We start from the raw sequence: 13637 nt of genomic DNA, 5'->3' as shown, positions 1-13637 counted from the left end.
TATATAGAGAGAGAGAAAAATTTTTTTAAAAAAAGCATTACTTTCTAAGATCTTCGAAGTAACAAAAAAGCAATTCCACATAATAATAAAATAAATTCAAAGACAATTGAATGATTATAAATAATTAATTATAAACTAAAAAATAACAAAATAAAGTGAGAAATGGACCATCCCATTGGCATAGCACCAGCACAACCAATTTGGTCGGCACTACACAGCACCATTATCCTATGGACTAATGGGTCATGCCGGGCTGCCCATTTAGCTTGCATGGATGAGCAAAGCAAGGCACAGCACAACAAGACACATTTTCAACTAGGTCGTATTGGCCTAGCACGATGGCCCGCCAAACATTGGGCCATGTCAACCCAAAACTGACCATTTGACACCTCTAGTTGTAGGATGAAAAAGGTTTATAACCCAATTTCCATGTCAACAATCTTTTCAAGCACTAAAAGAACTTGTCATTGAGTACTTACCTGCTTTGGTCAAGAAGCATGATGCACTTCTCTAGATAGGTAAGGAAACTAGAAGACTTTTTTTTTATAGGTAAAAGATAATGTATTAAAAACAAGAAGTATACATCACGTATATACAAAGCAACCAAAGAGAAAGAAGGTGCAAATACACAAAAACTAGCAATTGCACCGTAAGAAGAACCTAACCAATCAACAAAATCTAACATCAACAAAGCACCATCCCTAATGTACACTCTAACCCAATCCCAAAATAGATACAAAAAGGAGTTTTTAAATGTTTGATCTAAACTTTCACAATTCTCAAAGGCTCTCCTATTTCTCTCCCTCCAAATAGTCCAAAAAAGGAATGAAGGAGCAACTTTCTAAACCTTTTTCATTTTTCTACCAACAAAAGAGTCTCCCTAACTCAAAAGCAACCCTCTCATCGAAGAATGCATCACCCACTGTACATCAAAAAGAGCAAAAATCAACTGTCACAAAATACGAGCTTTCAAACAATGCAGTAGAATATGGTCACACATTTCTTCTTTGCACATGTAGCATCTATTAAGCATCTTCCAACCCCACTTTCTGAGCTAATCCTAAGTCAAAATATTGGCCCAAGTTGCCTCTCAAGCAAAGAAGCTAACTCTAATAGGAGTCCAAGAGTTCCAAACTATACCATGAGATCTGCACCCCTATTAGCCAAGGAGGAATAGAAGGACTTAACTGAAAATACCGACTTAACCAAAAATGCGAATTAACTGAAAATGCACCATTCTTTGTATCCCTCCACACTAATAAGTCCTCAAAATCAAAAGAGAGGAGTGATCATGCAACCTCTCAAAGAAGTTATCTACTTTCTCCAACTCTCAATCATTCAACTGTCTAAAAAACCAAGGATTCCAACTACCACCGTCCCAAACATCAACCACCCAAGCATCTTTAGAGGAAGCTATAGCAAAAAGATCCAGGAAAGCATCTCTCAAAGATGAATCCCCACACCATCTATCTTTCCAAAACTTCACCTTATTTCCAAAACCAATCCTGAAGAGAATTTTAACTTTAAAAGCCTGTCAACCATTTCTAATTGCCTTCCAAACCCCCACTCCATACCTCTCTGTCACCCCTTTCGTGCACCAACCTCCATCTTCTTGCCCATACTTGCCAACAATTACCCGTTTCCAAAGGGGCTCTCTTTCAGTCACAAATCTCCAAGACCACTTTCCTAAAAGGGCCTTATAAAAGGTCGAAAGGTTTTTGAAACCCAAACCCCCTTTCACTTTATCCAAACACACAACAGACCAACTCAAAAAATGGGGCTTATTAACCAAAGCTCCCCCTCCCCAAAGAAAATCCCTTTGAATCTTTTCCAATCTAGTCATTACCCTCTTAGGGATGACAAGGAAGGACCTATAGTAGATTAGTAAGCTAGATAAGGTGTTCTTAATTAGAGTCTGCCTTTTTTCTTTTGAGAGATACTATCACTTCCACAAAGCAAACCTTTTTTGAAACCTCTCCTCTACCCCTTCCCAAACCCTTGAAGACTTGTAAGGCGCACCCAGAGGAAGACCTAGGTAGGTGGTTAGGAGAGCACCCACCATGCAAGCTAGTACTAGCAAGCTCCTCCAAATTTGGAACATCCCCAACTGGAATCAACTCACTTTTCCCTAGATCAATCTTTAGCACTAAACACGTCTCAAACCACATGAAGACCCAACTCAAATGCTCAAGATTTTCCTTACTAGCATCACAAAGAATGAGAGTATCATCTGCAAAAAAAAACAAATGGGACACCTTTACTCCCACATAATGCCTTCCTCTAACTTGAAAACCGTTGATAAAACCATCTTCCATTGCCCTAGAGAGCAATCGGGAGAAAGACTCCATCACCAAAACAAATAAATACGGGGACAAAGGATCTCCTTGTCTAAAACCACTAGAACTTCTAAAAAAAACCTAGGGGGGAACCATTTACGAAGACAGAGATGCAGGCTATAGAAATACACCATCTGATCCATCCTATCCACTTGGATCTAAACCCCATATTCTCCATAAATGCAACGATAAAATTCCAATTAACACAATCATAGGTCATAACACCATCATAGGCCGAAAGTCTAAAGAACCCACCACCTTTTTTATCCTATTTGCTAGAACCTTAGCCAAAAGTTTATATAACCCTCTAACCAAGACGATAGATCTAAAGTCCTTTAGGTCTTCTACCCCCCCCCCCCCCCCCCCCCCCAAAAAAAAAAAAAAAAATCATTTTTAGGAACTAAAGCTAAAAATGTTGCATTTAAACTTCTCTCAAAAGACCCCAAGCCAAAGAATTCACCAAAAAAACCCATGACCTCATGTTTCACAAAATCCCAACTATACTGCCAAAAAGCCAAGGAAAAACCATCCGAGCCCGAGGCCTTATCTCCACTCAAGCTGGATAAAGTTGCAAGAACCTCCTCTTCAGAGATGGGGATCTCTAAGGCTTTTGAATCAATTAGTTGCAAGGAATTGAAGACCAACTCGTCTATACTTGGCCTCGACTCCCCCGCTTCTGCTAGAATCCTTTGAAAAGCATTTGTTACCCCTTCTTTGATGTTATCCTCTCCAACTAGCATCTCACCTTTTACCCTTAGCTTGGCCATGAAGTTCCTCCTTCTTCAAGCATTTGCCATTTTATGAAAAAATCTTGTATTTTTGTCCCCTTCTTTTGGCCACAGCTCTCTTAACTTTTGCTTCCAAGAGATTTCCTCCATCTTTGCCCATTTCTTAAACTCTTCCACCACACCTCTTCTAACCTCATTTTCCTCCACTATAAGACCACATTCCCTTTCCTTTGCATCCCACAGCCTTAACTGTGCCAAGGCCTCAAGTTTCTTGGTGAACAGATTCCCAAGAACCTCTTGATTCCGGATTTCAAGGTCCTATATCAAGGCTTTTAACTTCCTCGCCAGAATGTGACTAAAAGCCCTTAAAACACTGTACCCCCTCCCACCAATTCCTGACAAGATCTTTGAAAACTTCCACCTTTAACCCCATATTTTCAAATTTGAAAGGTGTCTTACTTTTCCTTATCCCTCCACTGTCAAGCAAGATCGATGCATGGTCCGAGACTAGATTTGGAAGGGTGCTTTGAAATAACCCACTGAAATTGTTCTCCCAATTCATCAAAAACGAGAAAGCGATCTAGCCTAGAGGCTAACCTATTATTTAATCCACCACACTAGGTAAACAAACTACCAGATAAAGAGAGATCTTTAAGACACATTTCCTCAATAAACTGTGAAAGCGTCTCATAGAAGCAAATAAGCTTTAACAATTTCTCCTTTCCATCGGGAATCTTAATACATTAAAGTCCCCTCCCACACACCAAGGATCATTCCAGAGACCTCTAATAGCGCTCAACTCGTTCCAAAAATCTTCCCTCTCCTCAACCAAAATAGGGTTGTACACCCTCATGAACATCCACACAAAATTGTCCTCGCAATTTAAGCGACAAGAAACTGCAAAGGCCCCCAACTCCATTTTAATAAGCTCTAACACCCGATTGTCCCAAAAAACCAAAATACCCCCTACTTGTCCCCCTAGCGTCCACTGCTCCCCAATTCAGACACCTCCCCACACCCAGACTCCTCATCAGGCATGTTGTCCTTTGTTGCACCTTTGCTTCTTGAAGACGGGCAAGGTCAACCAAGTGGAACCGAATCATAGTTTTTATGATCTTGCGCTTATCCCCCTCGTTTATCCCTCAAACATTCCAAGAAAAGATTTTGAGCTTCATCGTCATGGCTAGGTTTCTTCTCCAAAAGTGTCATATTTGCTTATTCGCCTCCTTGTCTGATATGTTATTGGTTCCAATGTGCAACATTTCTATTGAGAGATTATGGTTTCCCATGTACCTTCCAACACATCTCCTTTGTAAGCCATGGTTTCTTGAGATAAGTACACTAGGGGTTATCCTTGTTACTTGGTTGCTCAGATACCCCTCCTTTGCTAGAATTTGTGCTAAGGATTGGACCTCTTTAAGAGCTTGAAACAACATATATGGTCTTCACTTGTTAGATTGTTCACAATTACACTCCTCGCTTCTTCAACCCTTATGATTGAGAATACCTTATTCAAGAATATTAGTGATTCCTTCCCAAATACTTGAACACGTACTTATCATATTTCACGTTAAATTTAACCAAGAATTCAATTATTCACACTTTTTCTATAAACTTAAGAAACATAGCAGCATACTCACTATTCTTCATTTCAAGATTTTGATAATAGTCTAGTTCAAACCACAATCCTTTCATAACATTATAGTACTCAATTACAAATAAAATTCTTTGCTTTGTAAAGTGAATCTTGGTCTTTATGTTACCAATCTAAAGAAAATCTTGTACTTGGAACAAAGTCTATTTCATTGCCTCCTAAATTTCCTTTGTTGTGGTTAAGAACATACACGTTTCACTGATTTCAAGTCATCATCTTCCATACCCAAGCCATAATCATTGAGTCCCCATTCCAAACAACAAACTTGGGATCATCTTCACTCAGCTTTGATCCAATCAAGCAATTAAGCTTGCCTTTTCTCTTGTAGAAATATGCACAGTAGATTTTTTTATATTCACTAGTCAGTGGTTAGTTCTGAAATGTAAACGTAGTGGGTAGCAAAATAGAGATAGAACTCGAGAGAATAGTGGTGCAACAGATAATGTGAAAAAACTGTTGAATTATAACAATGGTATTAACAATAAAGAAGGCCAATGATGAGTTACAGGCCCAGACTTTACCCAACCCTAGCCCGCTTTCAGAAACAGAAGACGATTGTTACGGGCGTCGGACTGTGGGCTATAAGTCAATAGGCCTGTCGGGGTTGGGCCAATTTCTAGGAGGATCGAGGTCCTCTGGCATGAAAGGTAGGCCTCGAGAGGAAGAAAGCGCAGCGAGGAAGGGGAAAGCTCCACTGGTTCAGATGGAAGTCTTCACGCAAGGGGAAAAGACGACGGATTCAAGGAAGACGTGGTCCAAAACCTTCCTTCCAAGCGCGGCTCGCCGTCTTGGACAACGGAGTAGCAGCGAGCCTCTTCCCCTACGGAACGCAGCGCCTCGTCGCGAAGCTCGCAATCTGGGAGTGGACGGCGGGTTGGGATCTCAAGGTATCAGAGACAGTCCCATCTTCCGTTGTCTTCTGCCTAGGAAATGCAACAGCTGGTCAAAGGAAGAGAGCTCGACGTCAAGTGGAGAGATGGACCCGCGAAAATCCCAAATCGAAGACGACAAAGGAGGATTTACGGGCCGAGCGGGGTACGATCCTTGTGGTTCTTCAGTCATGGTATCACCTTCTATTCCAAGAACCAGAGGTAAGGAAATCATTTTGGGAGAAAATTGTGAAATTCCGGGAGTGGAAAACTTGGAGGAAAGTCTGCCTTTTTCTTCTCAGCCACCCGAGCCTTATTCTTCTTCTTTCTGTAATCTGGAAAAGACTCTACCGGGTCCCTCTGGTCCTCATCTCCCAAATTCAGAATTTTTTTCCCAGTCTCCTTCGGTAAATCAAGGTAAATTTAAAATTTTTCCTGAAATAGGTGATGTTGGCCCTTTAAATTTTGATGGCATCCCTGTCCATGTTGAGGAGGAGAATCAGAGAGCTGTTTTTGACCAGATGTCCGAGAGATCTACCCCTGGGAAGTCTTCTAACCTGATGTTAGGCAGTCCGGGGGTTAATGTGGCATCCCCACCGGAAGACTTTCTTATCGATGGCCTGTCCCCTAGGAAAATGGCTAAAGTGCGAGAGGTTCTATGCTCTCTGGACATTAAGGTGTACTCTAGGAGGAAGAATAGACGCCCATAGGCGTTTGAATCCAGGTGGATTTGGTTTGGAGGGTTAGGGCCTGAGTGTTTTTCCATGAAAATCATCAGTTGGAATGTTAGGGGTTTGGGTTCGAGGATTAAGCGTAGGGTGATTAAAGATTTCCTTAGGTCAGAGAATCCGGATGTTGTGATGATTCAGGAAACAAAAAAGGAGAAGTGTGACAGAAGGCTAGTGGGCAGTGTCTGGACGGTCAGAAATAAGGATTGGGTTATTCTCCCAGCGTGTGGGGCATCAGGAGGGATTTTGTTCATTTGGGACTCAAAAAAGTTGTGCAAGGAGGAAGTGGTATTAGGCTCTTTCTCAATATCGGTCAAGTTTGCCTTGGAGGGCTGTGGATCTCTTTGGATTTCTGCAGTTTATGGTCCAAATAGTCCCTCACTTAGGAAGGATTTTTGGGTGGAACTTCATGACATTTATGGTCTAACTTTTCCGTTGTGGTGTGTGGGCGGTGATTTTAATGTCATAAGGAGAAGTACAGAAAAATTGGGGGGCTCTAGACTAACTTCAAGCATGAGGGACTTTGATAGTTTTATTAGAGAATGTGAAATGCTTGATCCACCTCTTCGGAACGCATCATTCACTTGGTCAAATATGCAAGAGTCTCCCGTGTGTAAGAGATTAGACCGTTTTCTTTACTCAAACGAGTGGGGGCAGCTCTTTCCCCAAGGCATTCAAGAAACCCTTATCAGAAGGACCTCGGATCATTGGCCAATTGCTTTGGATACCAACCCGTTCATGTGGGGCCCAACACCTTTTAGATTTGAGAACATGTGGTTGCAACATCCTAGTTTCAAGGAGAATTTTAGAATCTGGTGGAGGGGTTTTCAAGGAAACGGTTGGGAAGGCCACAAGTTCATGAGGAGATTACAATTTGTTAAAGCCAAATTGAAGGAATGGAATAAGAATTCTTTTGGAGAGCTTAATGAAAAGAAAAAAAGTATCCTCAAGGATTTGGCTATCTTTGACGCCATTGAGCAGGATGGGGGTCTCACCTCTGAATTGTTAGATCAAAGAGTCTTAAGAAAAGGGGAGCTAGAGGAATTAATTTTGAGGGAGGAAATCCATTGGAGACAAAAAGCTAGGGTGAAATGGGTTAAGGAAGGGGATTGCAACTCTAAGTTTTTTCATAATGTGGCTAATGGCAGGCGAAATAGGAAATATATCAAGACTTTAGAAAATGAAAGGGGCTTAGTGTTGAATAATGCCGAGAGAATCACAGAGGAGATCTTACTTTACTTTGAAAATCTCTATGCGAGTCCTATAGGAGAGTCTTGGAGTATTGAAGGATTAGATTGGTCCCCTATTTCGGAAGAGAGCGCGATAAGGTTGGATGCCCCTTTCACTGAAGAAGAGATTTCTAAAGCCATTTTTCAGATGGATAGGGACAAGGCTCCGGGGCCCGATGGCTTTACTATTGCAGTATTCCAAGACTGTTGGGATGTGATTAAGGAGGATTTAGTGAGAGTGTTTGCAGAATTTCATAGGAGCGGAGTTATCAATCAAAGCACTAATGCCTCTTTCATTGTTCTTTTGCCCAAAAAGAGTACGACAAAGAAAATCTCAGATTTTAGACCCATTAGTTTGATCACTAGTCTCTATAAGATAATAGCCAAAGTGCTCTCAGGGCGTCTTAGAGGGGTTTTACATGAAACCATCCATTCTACTCAAGGCGCTTTTGTTCAAGGGAGACAAATAATGGATGCGGTTCTCATAGCAAATGAGATAGTAGATGAGAGAAGACGATCAGGGGAGGAAGGTGTTGTCTTTAAAATTGACTTTGAAAAGGCTTACGATCACGTAAGGTGGGATTTTTTAGATCAAGTGTTGGAGAAGAAGGGGTTCAGTCCTAAATGGAGAAAATGGATGAATGGATGTTTGTCATCGGTTTCTTATGCAGTATTGGTGAATGGTAGCGCTAAAGGTTGGGTTAAGGCATCGAGAGGATTAAGACAAGGCGACCCTTTATCCCCCTTTTTGTTTACTTTAGTAGCAGATGCATTGAGTAGGATGCTTTTGAGAGCAGAGGAGAGAAATATGTTGGAGGGTTTCAGGGTGGGTAGAAACAGAACTAGGGTTTCTCATTTGCAATTTGCCGATGACACCATCTTTTTTTCTAACACTAGGGAGGAAGACTTGCAGACTCTCAAGAGTCTTTTGTTAGCTTTTGGGCATATTTCTGGGCTTAAGGTCAATCTAGACAAGAGTAATATTTATGGTATCAATTTGGATCAAGCTCATATTTCAAGATTGGCTGAGACACTTGAATGCAAGGCTTCAGGCTGGCCTATACTCTATCTGGGTCTTCCTTTGGGAGGGAACCCCAGGGCAGGGGGATTTTGGGATCCTGTGATTGAGAGAATTTCAAGAAGATTAGATGGATGGCAAAAGGCATACCTATCATTCGAAGGGAGGATAACTCTCATCCAATCTTGCCTTACCCATATGCCCTGTTACTTTCTGTCTTTATTTAAGTTACCTGCTTCAGTCGCTGCAAAAATCGAGAGGTTGCAGAGGGATTTTTTATGGTCAGGGATTGGGGAAGGCAAAAGGGATCATTTAGTAAGGTGGGATGTCGTGTGTAAACCGAAGGAAATAGGGGGTTTGGGTTTTGGGAATATTTCTATGAGGAATCTCGCTCTTTTAGGGAAATGGCTGTGGAGGTACCCTAGAGAAGGTTCAGCTCTATGGCATCAGGTCATACTTAGCATTTATGGTTCACACTCCAATGGTTGGGATGCTAACACATTAGTCAGATGGTCACATCGCTGTCCTTGGAAGGCTATTACTCAAGTCTTTCAGGAGTTTTCCTCGTTTACTCGGTTTGTGGTAGGAAATGGGGAAAGAATTCGGTTTTGGGAAGATTTGTGGTGGGGGGACCAACCTTTGGGTTCTCAATATCCAAGTCTATTTAGAGTAGTCTTGGATAAAAACATACCTATTTCTTCAGTTCTCGGTCCTACTCGTCCTTTCTCTTGGAATTTAAATTTCCGTCGTAACCTGTCAGATTCTGAGATAGAGGACTTAGAAGGCCTCATGCGATCTCTCGATGGATTGCATTTATCTCCTTTGGTTCCAGATGCCAGATTTTGGCCCTTATCTTCTTCAGGGCTTTTTTCAGTTAAATCTTTCTTTCTAGCTTTATCCCAATTTTCTGGATCTTCTCAGGTTTTTCCTTCTAAGTTCGTTTGGAATTCTCAAGTTCCTTTCAAAGTGCAGTCCTTCATCTGGTTAGTGGCACACAAGAAGGTGAATACTAATGACATGCTACAAGTGAGAAGACCCTACAAAGCCCTTAGTCCGGATATTTGTATTCTGTGCATGAAGCATGGGGAATCAGCTGATCATATTTTTCTTCATTGCTCCTTGACGATTGGGTTGTGGCACAGGCTATTTCAGTTAGCTAAGATGGATTAGGTCCCCCCGAGGAGCATCCTTGACATGATGCACATCAAATTTAATGGATTTGGTTCGTCTAAGAGGGGGATAGCCTTGTGGCAAGCAGCAAGCACCGCTCTTATTCGGATTGTGTGGTGGGAAAGAAATGCGAGGATTTTTGAGGATAAAGCAAGGAATTCAGAGTATCTTTGGGACTCTATTGTTTTCCTTGCTTCTCTTTGGGCTTATTGTTCCAAGGTTTTTAAGGGGACCCCCCTTAATGTGATACAACTTGATTGGATAGCAGTGTGTACTCCTTAGGGAGAGGAATTTTTAGAGTGTTTGCTTGTGTTTCAGTGTATTTTTCTTTAGTTTAGCTTTCTTTGGCAGGAGGATTCCTCATCCTTCTTTTGTACTTATTTTATCTATCAATAAATATTTGTGTCGTTTCCAATCAAAAAAAAAAAAAAATAAAGAAGGCCAATGAAAGAGGAAGAAACAGTGATGGCAATAATGGCCACTGGAGGCAAAGAATAGTGATAATGAAGGCCACTAGAAATCAACGGTAATGAAGACCACGGGAAGAAAAATTAGAAGAGAACTTAGAGACATTGAACAGACTTGGCTACCATGTGGAAAAGAACAATCTTTATTATTTTATTTTGAACAAAATGATACAATATTTATAGTGTACAATCCTACATAAGTATGAAACTAAATTACTAAGTTAGAAGATTCACTCATTCCTAGAAATCCTCTATCCTACAAATCAGGAAAATAAAACAAGAATGTTTATAATGATACAATCTCGAAAATCAAGGAAGACATACAACTATACTATCTAATTTTCAAGCCAATGAGTCAACAAGTCCTTAGCATTTTGTAAGTGACCATATATAAAATTTAGCTTTGGCTTTCCTTTCAAGTTTTTTTCTACAATATATTTATCGAATTACTCAGTTCTCTATGTTGTGTGCTTGTATTTGAAAACTAATCCATATATATTATTTGTTCAAATATTAGGTTATAGATGCAAAACAATTTTCACATTTTGGTACATTCAGGCTGTAAAATGAAGACATGATGCTCCTTCTGTCACATCAACCGACTTCTCCCTGATTAAATCTAATTAAAAGAAAATCTAATTTTTGGTCCTTCTTCTATTCACTTCCATTTCGAAGAAACGGTGCACAGTAAACGGATAGCATTTTTTAACAGAAACTATAATTTTATTAAGTGAAAGAAGAATATACTATGAACAGTCCTCTAGAAAGAGTGCTCATGAACACAATTAAACTAAACAACATGAGAGCTTCCCACAAGGACAATAAAGAGCCCTGCCTTGGCCCCCCAAAGAAAAGGTGTCCAAAGCTCAAGGAGGCATGGCATCCTCAATAAAGTCAACAAGATAGGGAGCTCCTATCGTAGCAAACCTCCCAACTTCCTAATTAACCAATTTGGATTTCCAGGAACAAAGAGTTCAAAACTCTAATGATACCATGACCTTCCACACCTAACATTATCGTACTACCATAATCCTCTCTGTGCATTAGCCACCCAATAAGAAGCTTTCTTAGATTGGATAAGGGCATTTTTTGTAGATTTGCTCAGGGGGCAGATCATGTTCTGTCTAGCACTGGGGTGCTTCTTGGTTTTGGGAGCTGTGGCATCAAGAGGGCCTGATAAGGGGGCAGTCCCTTTTTCTGGGGTGTCTAGAGGGTTGGATTTTGTTAGAGTGGTTGGTATTTTCTGTTCTCTCTTCCTTCTTACTTGTCTTTTGGTGTAATTTGTATACTTCGTTTGTACTTTGTTATGCCATTTTCCAAACACTTTTTATATATTCTCTTAATTTACCTATCAAAAAAAAAAAAAACTAGCCCAAACCCAACTGCCTTGAGAAGCTTAGATAATATCATCCTCATAACCCAAATAAGGCCCAAAATTCAATCTCACCCTAGTTACTCAAGGAGAAAGAATTGATATTGAGCTTAAAGGTCTCTTCGGGGGCGGATACACTGCACCCAGAACTGATCTCCAATTTGCTTAAACTAATGTTAATGGGAACTCTAGAAAACTCTTTAATGATCAACACCCAAATAGTTGCAAGGAAACACATTCTCACTTATCAAAAAAAAAGATCAACCACCAATCTCCTTTTTGTCCTCCAAAATTTTGGCATTCTATTCCAAACAAAAACCCATAAGCTAGCCAAGATAATGTCCATCCCACTAGCCCCACCCACTTAGACCCTTTCATTATGGACTGCTATCAAACCCTTAAAAAGGGTAACCACCAAGTCAAATGTGTCACTGGGAGCTACGCACGCTAGCTTCACCAAAACAAATCATATCAAAGATACAAGAAGGATGGCCTGTCCTTCAAGGAGAGGTATAGAAACGGTACATTGCATGAAGGGGATCACTCTTACAATAACAACAATCCCAATTCTGATAAAAAATAAAAAAAAACAATCCCAATTGGTTTCACATTTGGCTTCAAACCCTGCTAATTTCCTAAAATTTTCTGTCCGATGCAATGTCCATGCTAGCAACAAACAACAGCTATAATTGTCTGAGTCAATAAGCTTTAGCCTCAATTATCTTTGTGTGAGAAGGCCTGACATAATCCATAGAAACTCACCACCCAAGACCATTGTCAAAGCTGAGTTTCCAAAAAGATGCAGACTATCATATTTGCAATTAACATTTTTTTTTTTTTTATCAGAAACAAACAATTGAATTAAAATAGAAAAACATGAGAAGAATGAGAAGTCCACCCCAATATGAAGCCCTCCCCAGACTATCATATTTGCAATTAACATTTTAGCAAAAGAATCACCCCATAATTGAAACTTACAATTCTTTTTTGCAGCACTACATGTTATGGTGTGCACAGATATATGTCAATTACCTACCTAATGCTTTCCTAATGTTCTTTTCCAGGAAACTAAATTCATTAGACTGACAAATAAAAGAAATAACGGCAATCAGGATGTCACCAAACAAAGATAAACGCAAAAAGTAAAAAAATCAAAATCAAAAACTCAAAAAGCAAGAAAAAGAAAAGCAAATAAAGGAACAAAACATATGCTATATTTGCCCCAATAGATGCCTACATCAAACAAACCAAAATAAGGAGTGTGGATGGATAGTAGAACAAATTTTACCCTCAAAAACAAGAACATAAATAAAAATAAAACACAAACCTGGAACCCAAACACATACTCCAGAAGATCAAACATGTCCACATCCCTCTGACCAGAAATCTCAAAATTAGCAGGAAGTCGAGGGAAGTGTTCTGTGTATCTAATCGCAGATATTGCACCTTTAACCTGGACACATTAGCCAGACACCACCAGAAACATGAATATTTTTATCCCAATACCCAATAGAGTTTGCAGTAAAAATGCCATGCAGACCGGAACTCCCATGATGAGACAGCACAGAATATTGCATGCGTATCCTCTATTTTTTCCTCCAATGATAAACAGCACAGAACTTGAAGCTATAAACTCTTTAACTAATCCATATTAAAGACACGGGAAACTAGATAGAGGTAGGACTCAGCTGGAAATTACTGCAAAACACCAACGAAAGAAATAAGCAACAAGACTAGTAGTGCGTTTGACAGTGATTTTAAAAAACGTTTTTAATCTTTTTAACACTTAAATGATAAAAAATTTCAAGTCTTAAAAATGTTGTAAGCGTTTTCTAAAATCACTGTCAAACGGACTCTAGATCTCATTTGCATTAAACTTACTTCAGGGAAACCTCCAATAGCATTGGTCAAAGATGGGGCTTCTAGAGGGACAATGTTGTAGGGCATGAGTTCTCCTGATAATGTTCCATCTGATCTTTTTATCCTTCTCAACTGAAACAAACCAAACAAGAAAAAAAAAAAGGAAAGAAGATACTAGTAAATACTAAGTACTAGTTAAGAAAAAG

The 13637-nt window shown here is 39.9% G+C and overlaps 1 protein-coding gene across 3 annotated transcripts in view; it reads right to left on the bottom strand.

Moving 5' to 3' along the window:
• Positions 1-13637, bottom strand: part of LOC117904248 (callose synthase 10) — a 107383-nt gene that overhangs the window by 77336 nt on the left and 16410 nt on the right. For all 3 annotated transcript variants that reach the window (XM_034816765.1, XM_034816764.1, XM_034816766.1), the window contains exons 5-6: positions 13453-13563; positions 12899-13024 (exon numbers count right to left, since the gene is read on the bottom strand). In XM_034816765.1, coding sequence (XP_034672656.1) covers positions 12899-13024; positions 13453-13563 — 237 coding nt within the window. The remainder of the gene's footprint in view (positions 1-12898; positions 13025-13452; positions 13564-13637) is intronic.

Source organism: Vitis riparia, chromosome 17, assembly GCF_004353265.1.
Source record: "Vitis riparia cultivar Riparia Gloire de Montpellier isolate 1030 chromosome 17, EGFV_Vit.rip_1.0, whole genome shotgun sequence".
NCBI classification, from domain to species: Eukaryota; Viridiplantae; Streptophyta; class Magnoliopsida; order Vitales; family Vitaceae; genus Vitis; species Vitis riparia.
The sequence above is the reverse complement of the archived record's forward strand: the minus strand, read 5'-3'. Positions and strand labels throughout refer to the sequence as shown.